At 48.4% G+C, this 16615-nt stretch overlaps 1 protein-coding gene across 3 annotated transcripts in view; it reads left to right on the top strand.

Annotated features, from left to right (window-relative positions):
- Positions 1–16615, top strand: part of VPS13A (vacuolar protein sorting 13 homolog A) — a 2314464-nt gene that overhangs the window by 1332200 nt on the left and 965649 nt on the right. For all 3 annotated transcript variants that reach the window (XM_085633365.1, XM_085633382.1, XM_085633374.1), the window contains 2 exons: positions 6477–6581; positions 6690–6836. In XM_085633365.1, coding sequence (XP_085489491.1) covers positions 6477–6581; positions 6690–6836 — 252 coding nt within the window. The remainder of the gene's footprint in view (positions 1–6476; positions 6582–6689; positions 6837–16615) is intronic.

The raw sequence follows: 16615 nt of genomic DNA, 5'->3' as shown, positions 1-16615 counted from the left end.
AGTCGGAACTTCGTCGTGACCTATAGAGGGGAAATAAGAGGGGAGGGGAGGTGCAGTATTCAAAATACCCCAGCGCGCGCAGACACGAAAGGTTCTACCTACCACGTACCAGGCTAGCCGCAGGGGTGGGTAATACCACGGACCCATTATTCTTTAGTTCGAGGCAAAGATGCTCTAGTTCATTCATCTCTTAAATTCGCGTTCCCTGGTTGTGCATGTATTTCTCAATTGGTCGTGTATTATGGTGCAGGATACCATACCTTGCATGCGACATGTACCTTAAGTTATAGTTCATTATTGATTCGACAATTCTTGGAAAAATGGCAGGCGTGATGGGTACAAATTCCGTTAAACAAAAAGATTTTTAGGCAAATTGTGTCTGTATTATCTGTATGCTTTCGCTTAGGAGTAACAATCATTTATTTAAAAGAAAAAACTTTCAACAACCCAGATGATTAGTCATGACACTGATTTCGTAATTCCTTTTTAAGAAGCCCTTTATTTAAAACAATGTCAGTATGGAAGTACGGGCCTACAGCCGCCATAGACCGGCCACGGTGTGAGAGGCGTCGAGCAACATGAGCAACACTGGATTAACATAAAAATCGGTTCCCCCCTCTCCCCCACCGCCATGTGTGAAAGCATCGCATACATGTATATATATCTCTTTTTAACACGAATGTCACGTGACTGGAACGCCACAAGGAGTTGTAGGCCACTCCTACATCAGCGCCATCTTAGGGCGGGGTCGGGCCAGTGCACAGTCTAAGTCTTTCCATGAATTAGCAGTTGAACCAGAATCCCTTTCGGTAGTTCGAGAACTTTCGTTAGCGTCAACTTTGCGTCACTGCAACCTTGTAGCAATGCCACGGTTTGTTCTTAGGGCGGGGCTGCAGGCGGGTTCTTCCGCCGACGCTTTACTGTCTCACTGTATCAAGCGGAGGCAAGGTGGCTGCCGCCCGGGGGCAAAAAGAGCAATGGTGGTGGTTTTGTCCTTACCGGAAGTCCGCAGGAGTCGAACGTCAAATGACTCCAACCAATTCTGCAAGGCTGAGGGGAGCGTTCTGTCAAGGGTGGGGCCCATGCCCTAGCAAACAAGCTTTCGAGTCCAGAATTGTCTCACGGTGGGCCAGGCCTGGAACCGGAGGGGTCAACCGCCGGAGTTCAAGGGCAGCAGTAGCAGCAGCTCTTCGGTACAGTCACCGGAGAGGAGCCAGCAGCAGTAACAGCGGCAGTTCGGATGGTACTGCCACCGGGGAGATTCCAGTAGCAGTGACGACAGCAGTTTGGATGGTATCACCACCGGGGTGGGTCCCCGATTACCTTGCTGCGGGGGCCCACTCCTCACGTCGGGTGCTAGCGGCAGTCCTGGTGAACCCGGTGCTTGGGTGGTTGCCTGGCGGCCGCGTGCAGGGGTGCCGGCTCAGCCGAACGGCGAATGAAGTGGCAAGGCGCAACTCAGCTGGCTGACGTGTGAAAGATGCGGTTTGGGGTGCCCTCATCTGCTGGCGAGCCTCCACCTGGGGAGGTGGGGGAGGCTCGTCCGCGTCGCCTCCCCCCGCCAGGGCACCCTCCGTTATTGAAGGAAGAAGTGACTGGGAAGACCCGCACAGCGTGCCAGGGTGAAATTCAGCAGGCCGATGAAAAAGATGGCTGGGTGCAGCTTAGCTGGCCGGTGAGTGAAAGACAGTTGGGTGCAGCTTAGCTGGTCGGCGAATTAAAGACGGTTGGGTGCAGCTTAGCTGGCCGGAGAGTCAAAGACGGTTGGGTGCAGCTTAGCTGGCCGGAGAGTCAAAGACGGTTGGGGTGCAGCTTAGCTGGCCGGAGAGTCAAAGACGGTTGGGTGCAGCTTAGCTGGCCGGAGAGTCAAAGACGGTTGGGGTGCCCTGCAAGCCTCCACCTGGGGAGGTGGGGGAGGCCCGTCCGCGTCGCTTCCCCCCGCCAGGGCACCAGCCCTCATTAAAGAAAGAAGAAGAGAAAGCGGAAAGGCCCGCACAGCGTGGCGGGCTCCGCCTTGGTGTTGCCAGAACTTCGGCGCTTCGTATAGCCTCCGGCCTATTCGCACAATCGCTCGCCACTGATGGCAATGGATTTTTGCATGGCTTTTATTGCCCAAAGTCAACTAAGAGGGACCGCCCAAAACAGGCCAATGTTGCAATTTCGAGGAAGGAGAGGCGAGGACGGTGTCACGTGGACGTTAAGGCTTTGGGATGGAGGTTGCAGCAGACTGTCATGTAAATAGTTGTTTTAAAACGTGTTTTAACCTGTTTACCCTGTTGGTGTGTTTGTTATATCCTATAAGTTATTAAAATGTTATAACTACATTACTTCGTTGGAGTGTTTGTACATATTTGTAGTCTGATGACGAGCACAAGGAGGTGACTGTGCAATCGGAAAAATAACATAGCCCAATTGTGCGCGATCTAGCCCTAGTTCGGTGACGTCGATGGTGGGTGTCAGCAGGCTTCCGTTTGTGCGGGATTTTGTCATGCTTATTGGGCGGGGTGGGCAGTAGGGCAGACATGTTTAGGTAGCGAGAGTAATGGAGTCGGGCTACCTCGTGGTCGTCTCGACCGTGAGCTTGACTCCTTCCCTTGGTTTCATATGTCCCACAAAGGGCTAACTCCTAGCGTTATTTTAGTTTTTGTAAGGTCAAAAAGGATCCTACCAGTGCCTTTACTATCTTGTCGATTCCTGTTCGTTCATCCTTAGTTAATCGATTCATTCTGGTGGACTCTTTCTTTCCCCTCTCATGGTCATCTAGCGTTGTAGTCGACATTGGGTTCAGTACAAGAGGCTCAGCCGGCGCGGAGGCCGTGAGGGCCGAGGCCCCTGTACTGCTTTCGCTCGTGTTCGGGGGTTGTGGGTGTTGCACTACTGATTGGGAGGGTGCATACGGAGGGGGCATGTAAATGATCGGGGGACCTAACAGTAATTCGTCATTCGTTCGCTGCTTGGAGGACAACTCAGGGTAGAGCAAAGAAGGGGTCCTAACAGCGTACTGGCCTGAGGTTTCGGGCTCCTGTCTTAGTTTAGTTTCCCTTCTCTCCTTTATGTCTTCTTCTAACTTTCTAGCGGCAAGGTGAGCTGCCTTTCGTAATTCCTTTTCTGCTTTTACTTCTTCCCTCTTTTTCCGTTGCGTCGCTTCTTTGCGCCACATGCCAATACTGTCAAGCATAGTAGGCGTCGTCTTATTGCTACGCAGAGCTACTTCTAGCGCTTCTATCTTGTGGTCGTCGAAGGATCCCATCAGTGGCCACTGACTTTCGGGGTCCTTCTTGGTATATTTATGCCACAGCTTGCTATAAGCTACGGCGACTAGTCCATATTTAGTGAACATGTCCTTATTAGGGGTGCCTTCCAGTGGAGCCGGGTGGTTCACCTCTAATAAGCGGTCCGGGCAGAACCAACTACCAATCAGTGGGGAGAAGATAGGCATGACGGGTTTCAACGGGGACAAAAGTCAGCACTACCTATCTTTTCACTGCTTGCAAAGACTAGACAGAATATCTCTATTCCTCGTTATTTGTAAGCAGAGAATACCTCCAAGGAACCAATATCGAACAACTAGTGTTCGGACAATCAATCAATCAATCAATGGGGAGATAAAGATAGGCACGACTGGTTTCAATGGGGACAAAAGTCTGCGTTACCTACCCTTCACTATCTGCAAAGGGAGAGAGAGAGAGTATTTCTACTCCTCCCCGTTTGTAGACAGCGAATATCTCAAAGAGAACAATCAATGAGCAATACTAGTATTCAAACAATCAATCAATTATTTCGCACTTTTGTCGTATTTCACGACCTTACCCGGACCGCGTGGACAGTTTCTCGTCTTCCGCCTCCAGCGCCCGATCGTCCTCTATTCTCCGTATTTGCCGCGGCACTCCTGATGGTTCCCAGTCAGGACCGTAGATCACTCGAGAGAGGTCTGCTCGGAACCAGTGAAGTTCGGATGATCGGCTGCCAGACGAGGGTCTATTGGGCAGGAGCTCTCCCGATCGTTGCAGTCGTTCACTCTGTCGTCGGGACCTCTCCCACTGGATCCACGTGTCGCTGATGGGCCCCACGTTTGGGACGCCAATTGTTAAATGGTAGCGGCAGTTTCAGTCGATAATCTTTCAAGTATTTGCCCGGCGGTAATCGCCTCTCATACCACTCGATAATTTACCAATAAAAGAGGCAGGCGCCGGAGACTGGAAGGCAGGAAACAAAGTTTTATTCCGTCGGAGCAGAACACATCAGATCAGACAGCAAGGTATCGTCACGAGGTGCTCTAACTGCATCTCTGAGACCTGGTCTCTTATACACTGGTTTATTGCTTTATTACACACAGTATATTCTTGAGATTCCCTTGATGCCTGAAAGAACATCCCCTGAAGCCCCGGCTCAGATCCGATCCCACACATAGATACAGTAGAAGTTCCCACCCTACCCGCAGTGGGAGATGGCTATCGCGCAGCAGGGAATTCCGCTAATTCCCGGGGGTGTGTGCAACCGGCCGGGTCTCAGGGGGTAGGGGCTTTGATTCTACTGTAATCCCTTTGATGTGGGGTGTTTCCCTTACAGTAGGGGCAATAAACTGCATCCGCAGGGCTAGGCGATGGCCTGGGACCAGTTCAGACAATGGGGCGCAGAGGAAGGGGGTTATCAAAGGAGAGGCATGACCATGTATGGGTTGTCGGTCGGAAGTGGTTCCGTAGCAGGGTCGCGCAGAAGGAGAGGGTTTATGGCCTGTATGAGAGAGCGGGGGTGGCCAGCGCGCGGGGGATGCTTGCAGCGCCAGGGGAAAGCGCTGGCGGTCGAGAGTGAGCGGGGAGAGAGTGGGGTGCCTAAAATGGCGGCCGTGCGTTCGCTTGTGCGTGGTGCTGGGGAGGGGCAAGATGGCGCAGATAATGTTCAGTTTGCGAGCTAAATTTCCACACGAGGACCCTCTGCTTGGGTTTCTGCAGTCACCTCCCTCTGGGTGGCTTGTCTTCTGTTGGTGTCCTCTTCGTTTTCTTCCGGACATGCATTCCTCCAGCTGATTTCTTTCCAGCGTGAGGGCCTACTTTTGCTCTTTTCCTCTGTTGTTAGAGTTTCTGATCCCCACCTGGTCTTCTTCGTTGGGGGTTCTTTTACCTGCCCTTTGCCCTCCTACTCATTTCAGAGGTTATGGCCCTCCTTGGCGATATAGTCTGCGGATGGATTACCTGTCCTTTGACCTACTACTCCTTTCAGGAGGTATGGCCATCCCTGGCAATGTAGTCTGGGGATGGATTGCTGTTGTTCCTCTGTTCCGGGCTTGTGGCCCTTCTCTTGTGGTTGCAGACCTCTCTCTCTCTCTCTCTCTCTCTCTCTCTCTTCTGTCACAGTGCTTTCCCGTGCTGGTGCCTCCGGGATGGCTCTCGCCTTGGCTTGTAAGGTGGTTCCACGGAGTGGTTCTTTGCGCTGTTCTTGCTCTGGCTTCGCTGCTCTGACCTTCTGGTGCTTTACTGCCACCTGGTGCTTTTGCCTTGGCTTGCACAGTTGTTCCTCACAGTGGTGCTATGCTCTTTTCCTGCTCTGGGCTGCTGTTATCGCCTTCTGGTGCCTTGGTGCCACCTGGTGATGTTTCTCACCTTTTGTGCCTCTCTATTTTGTTCCTCTGGTTTTTTCGCACACTGTTCCCATGCTCTCCTCAGTTTTGTTGTGATGGCTCCGCGTTGTGGCGCGGAAAAGTTCTCCGAAGCAAACTGAAGTCAGCGCACCGGGGTGGGGCTTAAGTTACCTCGCTGACGTCATGCCCGCGGAGGACGTCGGGCGGAGTGGCGTGGCACCGCCCCCGGCGCGCATAGATGCTGGGCAGGAAAGTTTTCAGGGTCCAGTCTCACGCCTGGGGATAATTCTACGTTAAGGAATCTGCGGCTAGAATCGTCTTTACCAGGTACATCGTTACCGAAGGTAAGTAACTTATACATTAGCGTTTAATAGTATTTATCTCCTTTCTCAGTGTAATTAACACCATTTTAGTTCTTGTAATGAAGTCCATAACAGGAAACTTTTCAATGGCTTTATTCACTTTTTTGTAATGATGGTAATTGATTGTGCTAATGAAATTACTTAACAAAAGTTAAAAGACCAAGTACAATATTGAATACCATGCAATGTGAAAGTATGGTTTTATAAATGATGCTTCTAGTCTTTCAACTTTACTTCATGCATTGTGCCTTGAAACTGATACAATGTGAATTTTGCTTTCTTTTGAAATGTAAATAATATTGTACTCCAGATGTTTCTAGCATGCCTAATTGTTGTGTTTCTTTTTAATGGTTGTTTCTGTTGGTTACTTATTTGCACTCAATGATATTTGATGATTACGTTCAGACATACCAAGGATCACGTGATAAGACTTATTTACAAAGAAGTCTGATTGGATCTGAAATCTACTAATACATTAAATAGCATTGAATTCACATAGATGCTTGATACATTGTGTTTTTTTGTTTTTTTTGCAGGTGCAACTAATGGTGTCAGATAGTGAACTATCAGATCAGTTTTCTCTTGATACTGTTGGCACTCATGGCGCTGTTAAATGTAAAGGCTATAAGATGGAATACCAAGTAAGAACTTTTTTCCTAAACTCAAAACTCCTTATTAGACCATGAAAGTTTAACTGTCTGTGTGGAAGACTGGGAATGGTAACATTAAGCAATGCCTTTTTCTCACAGGTTGGTGTCGGCATAACTGCCAGCAGTTTTAATCTCACAAGGATTGTAATTTTTACACCATTTTTTATGATAGCAAATAGAAGTCAATATAGATTGGAAGTAGCCGAGGAGGGGAAAGAAAAGTGGATCGCAGTTGATGTTGAGCAGGTAAGAAGTATGTGATTTGGAAACCACAAGTCCCTTTATGTTTTATTTTAAATCTACAATTGTTTGTTATTATCTCAAAGACGTTTTGCTATTTGTAATGGGTATCTGATTCCACAGACAAAATCTGGATGTGACAGCCATTTCTGTTTGACCACACTTCCAAAGAGATGGGATCTGGAGTGACTGTAGATTCTGTCTTTAATTGTTTTAAGGTCTTTATATTGCCAAAGTAAAAAGCAAGATTCCGACCCCACAGTGTTCCTTAGTTCACCATAAAGACCTCAGTGTACCTTCTCTCTAGACATCCTTCTTGAGACTCTCTGTGACCCTTTGACATAAAACAATCTAAGAAATCCACAAGACAGCTAAAAGAATTGACAAATATTTGTAGATTAACCAGAGTCAGTTGGTAAAGAGCTCCAGGAATCACATATTATTTAGTGATTGGTACCTACATGCTACATATCAGGTTAGTAAAGACATGTACACTGGGTTAGTTATTGTCTGATGATTTTGGCCCTAAAACCAAAACACAAAATATCAAGTCTTTAAGAGAGAGATTATATAATTACAATTTTATTTTCGTTTAGCTTGGTTTTTATATTCAAATGCATTTTTTTTGCACATAAACATATTTTTTGTCTGAACTGTACCACAAATATTAGAGTTTCAGGACCTCTTAACAATTATGCAGGTATTAATTGACCCACTGCCTGCTGCAATGCCAATAAATGCTGGTGAATTAGTAAACTGCTAGCCCAGTACAAACATCACTATAAAATTTAGTCACATCGTGTCTCTTCTTCTACAATGTTAGGTAAACATTTTGCTATTTGCTAACAAAATATGTTTATTATTGGGCCCATATATGACATGTACACATGGTCCACATATAAATCTAGACATTTGGCCCAGCTGTGTTATGCTTCTCGATATATTTTAGAGCCTTTATTAAGTGCATTATAAAAATGATGAAAGGGGTTGTCAATGAGATCTAGTCCAGGTGACAGTTTTATATCTAAAGGAGATGTCTTTATTTAAATATGCTAGTCCATAACTGTGAGCTGTTATTTATAAGGATGATATACAGAGCAATATATTGCTTTTTTGAAATGCTAGTCTGAGAAATTATCTATTTCATTTATATTCAAATAATTTGCCTTTAACTTGTAATACTTAAAATGTCCTTATTTACAGTTGTACATGTTCAAACTGCTTAATCCTTCCTGATTCATCCACCACATCTTTAGTATGTTGATAATGTTTGGCATTGTTGATTCTGAGGAAACATGCATCAGCTGAATATCTTGATTGTCCCCAAGTGCAGTATAAAAATTAAATATTGGATATTTTTAAAATTCCGAGTTGCCCACCAATATTGTCAAGAATTCCTGTCATACGAGGGGAGGAAAACGGTAACCAGCGAAAACGGACTACATCTCCCAGGATGCTTAGCGATTGAGAGGTTATGTAAACAGGAGAGCTGTTACATAACTCAAGGGAAACACGCCCTTATGTAAACAGGAGAGCTGTTACATAACTCAAGGGAAACACGCCCTTATGTAAACAGGAGAGCTGTTACATAACTCAAGGGAAACGCCCTTATGTAAACAGGAGAGCTGTTACATAACTCAAGGGAAACACGCCCTTATGTAAACAGGAGAGCTGTTACATAACTCAAGGGAAACACGCCCTATAAAGGGAGGAACCGGGAGGTACAAGGCTGTCGGATATTGTGTTTACACCGACGTACCTGCTTCGTGAAGAGCAGTGTTCCGGAGTGGTGCTCCAGTAAGGCAAGAACGGAGGTAGGTCGAGTCGGTACTCCCTGGGCCGTGTCTTGCCCCATCGTCACCTGTGAAGGACCCGGAAGCTCTACCGGTCAACCATTGAGCTTCGCTTTTTGACTCGGCTGAGTCCAAGCGCAGTGGCGCTTTTGCTGGTTGGAGTCGTAACTCCCAGCCCGACCAGAGACACAGGGACTGCCAGCTGTAACGCACACCAGGAGGTGTTTGCCGCGTTACAGACTCGGAAGTCCACAGGATCGATCGAGCGGCTGCTCTCGGTTCAGTCTTCTTGCTTGTGATTGGGGTATCGGTGACGCATCACCAGGAGGTGACTCCGCGTCCCGGTGCAGTCTGAGGAAGAGGTTGAGCGGCTGCTCCCTTCAGGTAGAGACCCCGGCTGGGTGTTTCCCTGACTCCTCGATTCTCCCCAACACTCTTCGTGCCCCTCACAGCCTACCGATTGGCATTGTCGGCCATTTCATTTCTGCCCTCTGTTGGCATACGCCGGGATCGGCGTATATGCAGAGGACGGTTAGGACCATCCGTGCTGTGGGCTGGTAACGTACTTAGCCTGGAGGATTCCAGTGACTATAACTTTTGTTTGTTCTTTGTATTTTATTTGCCTTCATTAAAAGAACTAACCCTTCACAAGTGGTTGCGTCCTCATTGTCGTGTCTGTTAAACGATCCTGAGACGTTCAGGGCGTTACAAATATGTCCTGAATCTTACACAATTTATTTTTAATTTGTGCTAGTCAACTCAGTAAACAATGCTTTTAGGGATCTCAGATGTATGACCCTTGATTTAAAAAAACTGATCTTTGTTTCGTCTTTGGGGTGCTTATAAAACAGGAATAGCTTGTAAACGAGCAATCCCAATTATAGTTTTAAATTCCGCACTTTTATGTCTTGCTTCCTCAATATCTTGTTACAGCTTTTTCCTTAAAATCCTAGGAACATTATTCTGCCAGACAAAGCTATTGTTCTGGCATGCTCAAAATAATATGCAATATATGTTGGTAGTTGAAAATAAAAGTAGCAATTTATACAAATAGCCATCTTTATATTATTATTAACAACAATGAAGATTGCTAAATCATGTTATTTTTCAATCTCCACCGATTTATTGATAAACTAACGATATATACCCTCAGTTTTTCTGTAGATGTGTACCCCGAGAAATTGAACTTGTTCAGTGCCCTTTAATATTGTTGACAATTGCCTTAAAGTCTCTTTCGGTATATTCCATCTTATCAGTTCAGTTTTGAGCATATTAAATCTATGAGCCGGAAACTCCTCAAGCTACTCAAGAGTTTCCATTATTATTTTTACTGTTTGTGGAACAGATGTTATGAGTAGTATGTCATCATCATATAATTTCACTTTCAGGAAGGATGTCCCTGGGAATAAACTGATTAGTTATTGATGATGCTGCAAGGGTTTCTGTGAATATAGAGAACAGTATTGGGAGTAAAAGTTAATCAAGTCTTGTCTCTCAATTTGAAACTCCTTTTTCCATTGACTATTTATTATTAAGGATGTGTGAGGATTTTGCTATTATGCCTGCATTGCCCTTATACATGGCAGAGGATACTAAAAAAATGATATATCTTCCCACAAATAATGCCAAATCAAACCAAACTAAAGGATTTTCTGATGGATACTTATAACAGCAGATTCCTCACCTTGTTAATATTCCCAGGTATAAGACTGGATCCATAAAATTAAAAGCAGTGCTCCTGTACGCTGGTAGGTGGCATTGTGTAGCTCCGCACAAATGTTGTTCCATTCCAGAAGTGATGGATGGATCCACATCTAAGTGCTGCAAATGCATGCTGGCATTAGTTCTTTTCTTTGTAGGCCATTGTAGGAAAGTGCCTCTTTTGGACATGGTTAGCCCCTACTTTTTGCCAGGAAAATGACGTAACTTCGCCTGGAAGTGAACAGGGTCCCTCCAAACAGGACCCCTATTCCAGAGCTCTTTCCCTAAACGATACCTTTTGTTTCCCAATTGGCACAACTTCAGTGGCCCTTGTGAGTCCCAAGTAGATGGTACCCCTGGCACCCAGGGCATTGGCACTGAAGAGGGACCCCAAGGTCTGCAGCACAAATAGTACCTCCCTAGAGTCCTCTCACCAAGGCCTGCATTCTGCCATTGCAGACTGCTTGCCTTGGTGTAGACCAAACTGAAGAGTCGACATGGCGCACATTCCTGTGTCAACAGCGAGGCCAAGTTCCAGTGGTCACTTGAACTAAGTGTGCACTGCTTTAGAGTATATCCGCAATAAAAAAAAATGTGGTCACACATCCCCGAGTGCCATGCCCGCAGACACTTCATGGGATATCGGTAAGTCGCCCCTATAGCAGGCCTTGTAGTCCTAAGGCAGGGTGCACTATATCTCAGATATGCCCCTGCAGTATCCATGTTGATTCCTAGTTATTGTAAGTAAGCAGGGAAGCCATAGGGAGTACATGAGTTGGTCACTCATCATTACGAGTTCCCCAGCTCCATATTGGTTTCACTGAATTATGGGATGTTTGGTACCAAACATCTTGTTGTATTAAAACTGCACTGATTCCAGGACCAGATGTATTAAATATTGCACACAGAGCACCCCTAGAATGTGTCCCCTGAAACCTACCAACCCACTAGTGTGTGCCTGACTGGTCCCCACCAGCCGGCCACCTCTAGAAATGTTGCTGACCCCTTGAGGTGAGAGCCTTGTGCTCTTGTGGGTCAGAAACAAAGCCTGCTCTGAGCTGAGGTGCTTCACACCTCCCCCTGCAGGTACAGCATAGTAGGGCGGCAAGCCTTAAAGACTTCCCGTCCTTTGTTATGCGACCACTGGTAACCTCAACTAGTGGAGTTGCCTGCCCCCGTTCATGCCCCACCTTTTGGTAAGGAAAAATAGTGAGGACAGGAGGTGTGTGCCACCACTAAGGTGCTCCGAGCTGAAGTGTACCCCCTGTTTCACTTCCCTCCATCTTGAATTGCGGGAAAATAGCCAGCCAGGATCCAGGATATGCCCACACCACTCATGGGTGAGCATTTAGAGGGTGTGGTGGTCACCCTTAAGGTAAGTAGCCTATTGGCTACAACCTGACACTCCCTTTAAACGCCCCTAAATATTGTATTTAGGTAGCCACCTGATGACCTAAAAAGAATCGGACACCACAGAGCCCAAAAAGCAGAGAAGACTGACCCCAAAAGGCACCCCTGCACACGTATGCCCTGAGCCTTGGTGAAGAGGACCAAAGGTGTGTCTACCTACCCGAACATCGCAGCTTACCTCTCCAGCTGTAGGGTTCCCCTGACTGGCCTCCTGGCCTGAGCCTGCAGCCCTTTTCCGATTTGACTTTCTCTATTGACTTGCATTGGGCGCCCACCGCTGTGTTAGCACCCTGCATTTGGCTGCCCCTGGTTACTTGTCTCCCAAGCCGCTATTACTTACCTGTAAGCAGCCTTTATCCGATTTCAGCAATCTCCATTGATTTGTATTGTGCCCCAACCCTGTATTTGCACCCTGCACCCGGCTGTCCCTGTGCCACTTGTGGTGTACTGTTTCTGCTATTTTGAACCTTGCCCAGTACTTACCTTAATCTCCAAAAGCCGGAACTGTAAGTCGATGTTATCTACCTGTATGCTGAATGTTTTCTTCCTCCCCTAGTTTAACATTGTGAAGTCTAAGAATTGCACCTTTTTGTATTAAAAAGTATTTCTGTTGAAAAACGTATTTACCTGAGACAAAGTTCTGTGGTCCTACAAAATAAATGTAACCAATTATTAATTTTGTACATTTGTCTCCGATTTATTCATAGTGTGTGTCTCATTTACGGCCTCTGTGAGTACAGCAAATGCTTAGCACTACCCTCTGATAAGCCTAACTGCTCACCCACACTACACAAAAGAGAGCATTAGTATTATCTGTTAGCCTCTGTAAAGCCTTTGGATATCCACTGGACTCTCTGCACACTATACCTCTTGTTGATATAGTATATAGAGAGCCAGCTTCCTTCAGATGCAGATCATTAACCTTTTTGATGAGATTTTTTTTCAACATTTTGTGTTTTACCAATATGCAAAGGAAATATGTCCACACCCAAGACAACAGGCTTTATACCTTGTACAGGACTGTTGCAGACAGATGCTTGTGACATATCCCTATGAGATATGTATTTGGTGCTTTGCAAATCCAGGACCTGTGCCGACTGTGCCCAGATGAATCTTGACGGCTATACAGGACTGAAAGGTAAAACTTTACTTTCTCAAGCACCGGAAGACTCCACGCTGTGACCAGTCAAAGTTGAAAAGAAGGTCCTGTTCACGCACCAGATCTTCATTGCGGTCAAAGTCTTCTGGTAAGTTGAAGACAAGAAGTTCAATAGGGAATCAACCCCTTCCTGACACCCTCCAGGTGCTAAGAGGGCATAAACGTACCACCTGGCCTTAACTTCCAAACTACTGAGGAGCTGATTCAGAACCAGAATCTGATCCAGATACACGTCGAATTTCCAGGCCCGTTGGCAACTTCACAGCAGACCAAGGCCTATAAGGGGGCCATGCTATGCATATTTGGCACACTTCTTGTTCCCTCTGGTGTACCTTCAGGCCCAAGGTTACTCAGAGGCGCTCCAGTTGGGATTCCACCAGCGGGTTCGCCCTTGGCACCGTCGGTGCCTCTTGAACCCACTTAAGGTTCAGCACCGGTTTCAGTGCTGACTTCGGTCAGTGCCCCTCCCTGTGCCGGTTCCTTTGACATCAACTCCTGACCCGATGGTGCTGGCAGAGGAGCCACAGCCCATCGTGTTTTCTCACTCTGAGCCTTCCTCTGCCGAAGCTGCATTCCAATCCTACTGGAGTGCAGCCACCTGGCAACCCTTCTGGTTCGGACTAATTGCCTTTACTATGCAGCAGAACCCAGTTTTTACATCACATTTTTGGCTCCGACTCAGACAACAGTGTAGGAAGCTAGCTGTTTAAGTAGTGTATGTACCAAATGTAGGGTTACACCATCCAAATAGTCCAGACGATCCTTACTGGTATACAGGGTCTTACTTTAATAATCCCAAGTGCTCTTCTAGTGGTAGTGTGGGCGAGCAGCTTATGCTCATCAGAGGGGAGTGTTGAGCATTTGTTGTACACACAGAGTGAATAAATGAGAGACACAATGAAAAAGAAATCCGAGACCAATTTAGAAAAATAACACATATATTTATATAATTTTAGAGCTAGATCATCGAAATCAAGTAAGTTCTTTCAGAGTTGGAGATTTTTGCAGTGTTAAAAAAATTACAGTCAAATAACAGTTTTGAGGAATGAACCTCAAACATGGTAATGTTATCCGATGGGAGAAACATACACTGAATAGGTACACTTGTGAACAGCTTTGCAGGACACCATCTGAAAGAAACACGTTAGTTAGATTCCTCACCTTAGAATATCCCCAAGCGTCAGACTGGATCCGGAAGATTTTTCGTCAGCAATACCCCTTGCGCGTCGCTAGGCGTCGTCGGCGGCTCCGCGTCCGTCGTCGGCGTCGTGCGCCGGGATGACGTCGTCGGAGTACTTAGACGCCGCCCTCGCGCGCTGACGTCAGTTCTTCTTTTTTCCGCGCCAGTAAGCGCAGATCCGGGAGAGCTACCCCTTTAGTCAATTTTTGACTAACTTTTTTCATCCTTTTTGATCGTGTCTCGACACCGGTGCCGGTAGGATGCCTGGGTTTAAAGCCTGTACGGACTGTAACCGATTGATGTCGGTTACGGACCATCACCGCCGGTGCCTTTACTGCTTGGGCCTCGATCACGACGCGGAGTCGTGTTCGGACTGCAAGGCCCTGACCTCGAAGGCTAGACGGGAGCGGTCCCGTAAGCTTCTCGAGATTCGCCACTCGGCTCCGCGCGCCTCTCGATCCCGGTCCAGGAGGAGGTCCAAGGATCGGTCGCGGAGCCGCAGCCGACGTCACCATCGGTCTTCGGGATCCAAGTCTTCGGGTAAGTCGAAGCATTCCAAGAAGTCCAAGAGGCGACATCGCTCTTCGGACTCCCCTCGCCGGTCGCGCGACTCGGCCGAGGGTCAGGGTGGTTCCGTCGCGCCCGTCCCCATACCCTCCGGTCCCTGGGACTAACGCGACGCCGGCGGAAGTCAGTGCCTTCCTCTCGGCCATGAGGAACCTGACTCCGCCGTCGGTGCCCGCTTGTGCGCCTTCGGGCCCCGCGGACCCGACTGGGCTGCCTTGCCTGCCGGTGGCTCCGGCCCCGGCGCCGTTGACGGCTCCGGCCTCGATGCCGCAAGCGCCCGAGGGACCCGTTCTCGAGTCCCCGTCGACGCCGGTCAACCTCGTCACGCCTCCTCCGCCGGCGTCGACACTGGTACCACCCCCGACGTCGACGCCGCTCGACGTCGTACCCCAGTTCAGTCCCACTCCGGGTCAAATGATGGGGACAACTGGGAGGGATCCGAGGATCCTATGGCTGCTCAGACTCAACTGTCCCAGGACTGGGCAGATGAACTGGGGGAGGCCAGTGGCCTGGATACCTCTCCAGACACTGGATTTGTCTCTCCTCCGACTGTGGCTTCGGAGGAGGGCGCTGCCTTCTCTGTGGTGCTGCGCAAGGCGGCCGCAGCCCTTGGGCTCGAGCTGCCTGCCGTGGCTGTGAGGACTAACGTCCTTACTGAGGTGCTTCAGTCTGCAGCAAGCTCCACTGAGCCTCTGCTGCAATTCAAAGAGGCCCTCATTGACGTTCTGCAGGGCACCTGGTCCAAGCCCTCCACAGTTCCCCCTGTGGACAGGAACGTCGCCAGGCGCCACCGCCCTGCTCCGGGCGACCCCAGTTTTCTGTCCCAACACCCTACCCCTGAGAGCCTGGTTATCCAGGCCTCCACCTCCCAATCCTCTTTCCCGACCGCCCCGCCGGACCGGGATTCCAAGAGACTAGAACAGTTTGGCAAGAAGCTGTTCTCTTCCCTTAGTTTGGGCCTGCGGTCTTTGAACACCGCTTGTCTCTTGGACCATTATTCCCACTCTCTGTGGGATGCGGTGGAGGACGCGCTGCCCCTGTGTCCGGAGGAGGTCCGTACACGACTTACCCAGGCTCTGGCCGATGGGAGGGATGCCGCGCGACATGCTATACGTTGTGGGCTTTGTAGGAGAGTAGGGTCTGCAATCCTATGATCACCCAGATTTTTTGCTTTTGCTTCATTGGTTTATGACTTTCCCCGGCTGTGGGCCTGCCAATCAGACCCACAGCCTAGCTGTTCTCTCTCGAAATTACACACATGTACATTAGGTGCATCCACCAATTGGAACTGGGCCGCCTTGTCAGTCCCTGTCTCAGCATACCACAGGTATCCAGGGCATCGGTGTACCCAGGGCCTACCAGGGGCTGCAGCATGTATTATGCCACCCCTGGAATGGCCGCCCAAATCTGACACAACTGGCTGCACGACAGCTGGGGCAACGTGGTGTCATCACCCGTTGCTGTAGGTGTAGTATTCCTACACCTAACCCTAAAATGGACACATGGATTCCTATCAGTCACTCCTATGGCAGGCCTTATCAATCCTGAAGGCAGAGTGCAGGGAATCATGTGGGACGGTGCTCTGGCGCGAGCTGAGCCCGTCGACGGCTTGCGGAACCAAGTCCTAATAGCCGTTCCATGGTGACGCGGGCCAACTACTTTTAAATGCATTATAATCCTCGCGGTTATTTGCTAACTCTGGCATCGCATCACCTACACATGTCGAGTAAGGTGTCATACGAATTGGAATACGAACCCCTCGCCAGTTCTGGCGACAGGGTTAGCATTCCCCCCTTTTAGAGGGGCACGACATGGAAGTAACCTTGAACCCCGGTTAAAGTTGACTCAAGCCACAGCATCACAAAATGGATGCTGCCACCAGACACAAGTCTGACCTCCTGCTGCTGGGAGACCTTCCAGCGAGGGGAGCTTGGACAAAGGGTTTCCTGTCGAGGGCGGTGTTAGCACCATCCCA

Source organism: Triturus cristatus, chromosome 2_1, assembly GCF_964204655.1.
Source record: "Triturus cristatus chromosome 2_1, aTriCri1.1, whole genome shotgun sequence".
Classification (NCBI taxonomy): Eukaryota; Metazoa; Chordata; class Amphibia; order Caudata; family Salamandridae; genus Triturus; species Triturus cristatus.
Note: the sequence above shows the minus strand (reverse complement) of the source record. Positions and strands in the feature narration are given on the sequence as shown.